This window comes from Gigantopelta aegis, chromosome 8, assembly GCF_016097555.1.
Source record: "Gigantopelta aegis isolate Gae_Host chromosome 8, Gae_host_genome, whole genome shotgun sequence".
NCBI lineage: Eukaryota > Metazoa > Mollusca > Gastropoda > Neomphalida > Peltospiridae > Gigantopelta > Gigantopelta aegis.
Genome location: NC_054706.1, coordinates 29,317,102 through 29,325,574, shown reverse-complemented (window position 1 = coordinate 29,325,574; position 8,473 = coordinate 29,317,102). Strand labels below are relative to the sequence as shown.

The following is an 8,473-nucleotide window of genomic DNA, read 5'->3' as shown; positions in this document are numbered from 1 at the left end:
AGGGGTCGCCACAGTCTAAACACCTCCCTGCAAAAATTTCTGCACACGCGCCTGACAGTATACAAACATAAAAGGACCAAATTTACTAACCTGTTTTTATTAAACGCACGTGTTTAAGCATTGTAAATGTATGTAGTTACATTCGTGTAAGATATAAACAGGCTCTGTAAATTCGGGGATTGGACGTAGCCCAGTGGTAAAGCGTTCGCTTGATGCGCGGTCGGTTTGGGATCGATCCCCGTCGGTGGGCCCATTGGGATATTTTTCGTTCTAGCCAGTGCAACCAGTGGTATGTCAAAGGTCGTGATGTATACTACCCTGTCTGTGGGATGGTGCATATAAAAGATCCCTTGCTGCTAATTAACCTTTTGGCACGTGCTTATCTTCTCTAAAGGTTCATGCACGTCTGTCTGAGGCACATTCTCAGCGGGTGTGCCCAAGACAGGGGGTAGAGGGTTCTATATCTAGGACCCGCTGTAATAATTCGCTTGTTTTTCGCCCTCTGTCATCGGCTTAACAAACAATTTAGCTCCAAAACCCGTCTCTGTCCCGGATCCGGTCTCTGGCTATCCCGAGACAAGGACCCGGGACGGACATGCTCGAAACCGTAGTGGTATATGAGCATGATAAAATTATCCGCTCCGCTCCAAAACCCATCTAACGAGCGCTCTGTGGTGCATCAACATCTACTGAACGCGAAGTTGGCGTGACAAAACCCTTTGGTGTATGTACGCAGGTGTTAAAATGGTGGCGTGAATGATTATCTAGTTGCACCAGCATTCTTTTGAAAGCGTTATATTATTGGCATATAGCACTACCATAGACTTCCTCGCGTTGTCCAAAACAACATAATCAGTTGACGAAAGAGTTTCATTTCTCCCGCAGATTAAGTGAACATGCACTATCGATTTTGTCATACCGTTTGATGTAAACTTTTCATCTTTGGTCTCTTTCGTGCAACAGAGAAATGAGGAAAGTTAATTTCACAATGATATATTTGTCTGCTCTTTCCATTTGGCATGCTCAGTGTATCACGTGGGTGAGGGCGGCATGTATGTGTGGGAGTGTGTGGTGTGTGTGGGTTGGGAGAGTAACCCTCTCGTTTTTATTTTGTCCAGCCAGTGCACCACGACTGGAATATCAAAGGCCGTGGTATGTACTACCCTGTCTGTGGGATGGTCCCTTGCTGCTAATCGAAAAGAGTAGCCCATGAAGTGGCGATAGCGGGTTTCCTCTCTCAATATCTGTGTGGTCCTCAACCATATGTCTGACGCCATATAACCGTAAATAAAATGTGTTGAGTGCGTCGTTAAATAAAACATTTCATTCCTTTTCGTTTGTTCAGGTCAGTCCCACGATTACTGACGTTACATGGTCAGGGAATATTCATACCCGAAAATACATTATGCCCCCCCCCCCCCCCCCCCAAAAAAAAAAAAAAAAAAAAAATATATATCTCTTGGAGGGGGAGGGATTTTACCCCTAACCCTCCCCCACCGTCTGCACACGCGCCTGTTTCGTCTCCCTTATATTTGCACTGACATGTAGTGTTATTTACTGGGCCAATTGCTAGTTCTTTAATTTAGCTAGAGCACGTGTGATAACGATGAAGTATCGGCAACAAATCACCGTTTATTAATATATAACCTGAGCCAGCATTTTCACTCGATTTTTTTTTCTTTCTCAACCAACAGACAACCGAACGCGTGCGACAGCTGACTTGATTCACGAGCGTACATGCGCAGTTTTAAGTAGGTCATCAGAAAGTGACAGCTGATATTGACCCGCGGATCTTCGTATTATCTGAATAAATAAATTAATAAACTATTTCAAATTTCGATTCGCCATGTTATGCCTGACAGTAGCTGTTATTCAAAGTATTGTTATTAGTTCGATCACCCCAAGCACCGAATATGACTCGAAATAGAAGTAAGTAATTGTTGAATTACAGTAGTCTTGATTCTTCTTTTATTTCCACAATAGAATCAGTTTTATGTTTGTATTCTTTTATATCTGTTTTTAAATAATGCACTTGGATCGAGGGAGGTTTTGGGTTGTTGTTTCCTCCCACGCTGTTGGTTACTACAAGAGATGTCAACTGAAATTGGTGCGCCGAGCGAAAAAGGAGGAAAATTAGAACGCTTTGCACCAAATAAGGGACTTCCGTGGCATATTCAGGAGCCCCGGGCGCTCGCGAATAATTTGACTGATACCATCATCTTCTATGAGATCGCATTTTTTCTAACGTTAGGCGCCAAAACCGGTCGCCGAACGAGCGCAAACGGTTGCCTGCCTGGACATGCGTCTTGTGCACGTCAAGTATTAAATTATTTACTATTCTCCTGGGGCCCGTTCCACAAAGCGATCTTAACCCTAAGATCACCTTAAGTGCATAGCTACCTTATGCACTAATGTGATCTTAGTGCTAAGATCGCTTCGTGGAACGGGGCCCTATTCTGTCTCTTTATTCTCTTAAAATGTCAAAAAATTGTCTTTCGTGACATTTTATAAATGGAAAATTTGACATTGAAAATTAAAGACCCGTAATGTAGACTTGAAACTACTTGACGTCATTTTGTACGTTTGTTAATTCGTGACAACTTGAATTGACCAATACGATGTGTGTGCGTGCGTGCGCGTGTGTGCGTGCTCTTATATTTGTGTATGCATGTGTGTAATAGTGTCTCTGTGTGTTCATTTATTGCGTGCCTGTGTTTAGATGTGCGCGCGCGCGCGCGCGTGTGTGTGTGTGTGTGCGTGTGCGTGCGTGCAATACACATACACACGCATGTACGCACACACACACACACGCTCTCTAATACAATGGGCCTGGATAGAAATGTTCTCTGGTTTGCAGTTGATACGAACAGAACAGAACAGAACATAACAAAACTTTATTTGAATCAGATTAAATAACATGATACACTGCTACTTCGATTCCAGTATCCACCTACAACCATAATATGGGATGACACAGTCCACACTACCCAATCGATGCCCGTACTCTGACTATATATTTATACGATCAAGACTTGAGCACGTTTGGATAATGTAAGACTTTATATTGACCAAAATGCGGCAACACCGGTTACTTTGAGAGAAGTCAAGTGGGTGCCATTTTGAAAATGGTTAATCCCATGAACACTGTAACATGATGGATTTCTACACTTCACACGCTCTGTTTGCTTCTGGTATACGTACCTTGGTGACGCTAATTTCCAAATTAACTTACGGGGGTTTCTTTTCCAAACGTAATTCTACGACGGCGCTGACTGAATGATTTTTAATAGCGTCTCCATCGAAAACAGCTGGAATGGCGTTAATTATTGCTCTGGAACTGGCCGCGGACGCGTGAGGGGGCGGACGTGTTGACGCAGAAATGCGGAGGACAGCGAGTGACCCACGGGGTTTCTCCGTGTGTCTGAGAGTCTGTAAATACAGGAATTAATCCATCACGTCGCCGCCTGCTCGCGACACACGGCCATTGTGATGGCGATCGCTGACACGTTACGGGCTGGCGTCAGGGACGTGTCTCACCTTGTCTCACACTTTATTAGGGTATTGGTGGCGTAGGGGTTAAGCAACCGGACTTAGGGTGTGGAAGGTATACTGGGTTCGCATCCCGTTACCGGATACGATATGAGAGTGAGAGTTAACGGTTCGTTAGACGAAGGTGTAAGGCCATCACACCAACGTCTGTCTGACTATCTGCAAAAGGCTAGCTATTAACTCCTCTCCTAGACAAATAATTCAAATGGAAAATTAAATTCAAGGCAAGTCGGAACTGGGGAAGCGGGAATGAGTGCGTGTCTGTCTGTCTGTCCCTCTCCCTATCCGTTTCTATTTCCTTATCTCTCTCCTCCACTCTGTGTGTGGCTGTACCTCCCTCCATCCCCTATCTGTCTCTGTCTGTGTGTGCGTGCCTCTCTCTCTCTTTTGTCTCCCTCTGTGTATCTCATCCATCTCTCTCTCTCTCTCTCTCTCTCTCTCTCTCTCTCTCTCTCTCTCTCTCTCTCTCTCTCTCTCTCTCTCTCTCTCTCTCTGTATGTGGTCAGATTGCTATTTGGCCAACTCGGAATATAATTTATTTTTACACATTTGTTAAGATTCTTCATCTTCTTCTTCGTTGTCATAAAGATACCTCATTTGCATGTAAACTTACCTTCCTACCTTTATAGGTGATAATTCAACAGAGTCCGTCCTGCGAGTTCGCAATCACTGCTAGACCTTGGGATTAAATTTACTGAAAAAAAGAAATCTTACTTGCAAAACGTTTCGCAGACTGTGGCTTATCTGCCAATAAAGATACACTCATATGATGAATATATGCAGTCCCAATGCAAATGAGATAATTGTGACAATGTCATAAAACAGGATTAGGTGCGAAGACATAGGGGGACGGTCTGAGACTGGTTGTAGAAGGAGAACACTTGGTTTCGTTTGCTCGTGATATCGGTGTTGATTTTTCTTTCGTTCTGTTTTGTTTTTTGTTCATTCTTATATCATTTTTTTTTCTATCTTCGTTTTTTATTCGTTTTTTTTTCCTTTTTCCTTTTCTTTTTGTTTCATTTCTTCTTTTTCTCTTATTTGTTTCTTTTTTCTTTTTACATTTGGTATCATTTAGTCAGTTTTGAGCTGCTAACTCTGGCTTAAAATCTGCATGTACCTTCAGTCCACATCTTCGGTGCTTCTTTCAGATTATCTGCCCCTCTCATATTTTCTCTGTCTGTCTGTCTGTCTGTCTGTCTGTCTGTCTGTCTCTCCTTTCTCTCTTTTCTCTCCCTTCCTCCACTCTCTCTCTCTCTCTCTCTCTCTCTCTCTCTCTCTCTCTCTCTCTCTCTCTCTCTCTCTCTCTCTCTCTCTCTCTCTCTCTCTCTCTCTCTCCTGTCCGCTCATGCATTCCATAATTGTGCAAGCATTTTTTCATTCTTAAAATAATTAATTTTATCATCAATACTTTCCATTAATAGTGTTGCTCTTTTTCCTTCACTATCACGCGAGCTGGAACAAATGAGATACGATTTTCGCATTTCATCCATTGATTTTTCTCTGTTGCTGGTTTATTTATTTTTCAAGTGTACGCGTATTATACACCGTGTCTAACCACGATACGTACGTACGTATGTTGGCCTATGTATGTATGTATGTATGTATGTACGTACGTATGTACGTACGTATGTATTGATGTATGAATATCTGTATATTGTATGTATGTCGAGGTTGACTGTTACATACATAAATATTAAAGCACTGGCGCATGGTATAATTAAATCCTTTCTGGCCTCACAAATTGTCCCATGCCGTTGCTGGGACTCGAACCTGTGGCACCGAATCGCCCGCAAATTGCAAGACTAATCACGATGCGCTCTGAGCTATCGAAGCTTCTATAAAAAAAGAAGTTCTTTAACTCAACCATATGCATGGGACCTACAATCTACGCGGTCGATCCTGCTTACGTGCATGAAATAGTGGGCAGACCTGGCACTGGCTAGTATGTATTGATGTATGAATATCTATATATTGTACGTACGTACGTACGTATGTATGCATGTGTGTGTATGTATGTATGTATGTATATATGTATGCATGTATGCATGCATGCTTTTAGGCTTTATAATAAAAAAATGTTTTTTTTTACAAAAGCTAAGCATAAATCTGTAACCCTATGAGTTCTGTGTTATATGCATCTTCTTTCATTTCCATCACGCACTAAACACCTATCAATGTATTTGCAGGTTATGCGGCATAAACTGGAAGATATGAACTTGAATTTGGACGTTGGATTACCAGACGACATGTGTGATTCTTTATGGGAACAACCGGATGTAGAGTCGGGGGATTACCAGATGCGCGGCAAGCGTGGCATCAAGAGAGACAACCCTAGCTCGCCGTCGGAATCGGGCGGGAGCTCTTCAAACGAAGGCGTGCTGGAGAAGAAGGCGAGGAACTCGAAGAAATCGGCGAGGAAGAGGAAAGGAGTGAGTGCCAGGGAGAGGAACATTCGCCGCCTGGAGAGCAATGAAAGGGAGAGAATGAGGATGCATTCGTTAAACGACGCGTTTCAGGACTTGAGGGAGGTGATCCCGCACGTGAAACTCGATCGGAAGTTGTCGAAAATCGAGACTCTGACGCTAGCGAAAAACTATATCAAAGCTCTGACCAATGTGATTTGTGATATGCGGGGCGAGGACGCGCCCTACCACCTGGAACCCGTGGACAATAACGTGGACGGGGAGTCACCGGGTGACAGGCAGACATCGCCCGAAACCGCAGACGACAATGAGTCTGTGGAATCCATGAACCAGGAGGACTCAAACGAACAAGAAGACATTGACTTTGAGGGAGACGATGACATATATGATGTTTGACACGATTTGTTGTAAAACAACAACAACCCAAAAACAAACCCTAATCAACAACAAAAACCCAAACAAAAGACAAAAGTGTTTACAAAACCAAAAACAGCTAAAGCATTCGCATAGTAGTTATTTTCCGTCAATGGAATATTTCTTCCAGAATCCATCAATCAGGAAATCATGTTTTGTCTGCTGAGCTTGCAGAGTTTCAGTGTTTCAGTGCAGGGGCTTGCTTCTTTCCAAACTGTGCTGTGAGACCTCTAACTTCCACAAATAAAAGTGTGTGTGTGTATGTGTGCTGTGACGAATAGCTTTGGAAATAAGATTGTCGCTGGGATAAAACAAAAAAATTCTGTTGTTGAAAAACTCATTCTGTGAAATGTGTCAAGCAGGTTTTGTTTTCGTTCTCATTGATGACGATTCTTTCGCCAATGGTCTCAACATTCAGATGCCACAAACCTGTACATGTGGTGGTGGTGGGTGACGTTTTATAACAAAACATAGTACGTCATCAGTTCTTGTGTAAGTTTCTGCGTTCCTGTGCAGATCACACCCGTGGACGAAACTAAACAAAACAACAACAAAAAACAAAACATTGGATTTATTTTTGCATAAACCGTGTTTTAAGGATGGCTAATAACCGGGATTCATTTTCGTCACACAGAAGTTGTTACGAAGCGGACTTCGTTGATTTATTTCTTCTTTTTTCCCTTTCATTTCATTAAGGTGATTATACTGAAAGACAGTGTGATATGATTTGTTATTATTTTTAAATTTCAGATCACGTGACCGGATATACATGTAGCCATGGTTGCACACTCTCAACAATGTGATCATGTGACTAAACAGTGTACGGTACATAAAGTATACATATATATATATATATATATATATATATATATATATATATATATATATATATATATATTCTTCAATTTTGTCATTTTCATGTGTGTGTATAATTATTTAAGATACAATATTTTTGTATGTATGGTTCCTTTCGTTAGTTAATGTGGATTTGTATTTTAAAACAACCTTTAAAAGGCAATGACTCTTACCTATTTTACATGCATAAATATAGGAATATATTTGATAGACCTGTTTACTGTAAATGAAGACCCAAGTTGTGAAAAAACCACAAGACCTTATTCAGAAAGCCTCTGGTTTGTGTACGGTTGTTCTAGAGCTTTAGGGCATAGGTGCACTCGCTGCTCCGAATCTGAACGACAAAGCACTTATCGCGATTAAAATCGTATCTCCGCACACGGCAGAGCCGAACGGGCATTGACAAGGTTGTGATTGTGTCCACGAATCGATATCAAGTTGTTGGTCTAGAGAAAGATTCCACTCCCCAGAACACTGCATGCTTACGCCGTCTGTAGGAAGACTGCCGCCCAAAGACTGGTTTGACAACTCTGCACTAGACAGTAATATTAATACTTCTGATGCCTTTCATTTGATAATTTCTAAAATAGCGGTTACTTAACAGCTTAGCCAATGGGTGGAGACGGGTCACCTGGGCCCATATTTTCGAAGCTATCTTAGCGTTACAAAATCGTAAAACCAACGTAGGGTGTGACGTCACTGCAGCACACGTCATAGTAACGTCATAGCTTACGATGATTTTACGATTTCGTAGGCTAAGAATGCTTCGAAAATATGGGCACAGGTCTCTTAAGTAAAATAAAGTCCAGCCGTATTACTGTACCAAATACATTGAAGTGTAGCCCTTGCTGGCCCAAAACATTTAGCCCAGCTACACCACTTCCCAAAGGAAATGCTGTTATCATTTGTTATAGTTGGCTGTCTCTTCGTTGAGGTCAGATAAAAGTGTTATTGTCATTCCATCGTTTAGGCATCCAGACCCATACCAATATCGATCGCATGATTATTTGCAAGTGCATTTATCCCCACAGTAATTCCCTTACTTGTCGAGTGCATTTATCACTCCAATAATGGCGATGCTCGACAAGCGAATTTACCATTTTGGTACTTATAATTCGATAGTACTCAATTCACATGCCTGTGACGGTGAATAAATAGATGTAGGGTTTAAGGGTTTAGGTTGTTTAATATATATATATATATATATATATATATATATATATATATATATA

At 41.7% G+C, this 8,473-nt stretch overlaps 1 protein-coding gene across 3 annotated transcripts in view; it reads left to right on the top strand.

The window, feature by feature from the left end:
• The window catches only part of LOC121378368 (neurogenin-1-like), a 78,434-nt gene extending 71,235 nt beyond the window's left edge, over nucleotides 1-7,199 (top strand). For all 3 annotated transcript variants that reach the window (XM_041506505.1, XM_041506507.1, XM_041506506.1), the window contains exon 2: nucleotides 5,736-7,199. In XM_041506505.1, the coding sequence (XP_041362439.1) occupies nucleotides 5,739-6,368 (630 nt within the window). In that variant the 5' untranslated portion in view covers nucleotides 5,736-5,738 and the 3' untranslated portion in view covers nucleotides 6,369-7,199. The remainder of the gene's footprint in view (nucleotides 1-5,735) is intronic.
• The last annotated feature ends 1,274 nt before the right edge of the window (nucleotides 7,200-8,473 follow it).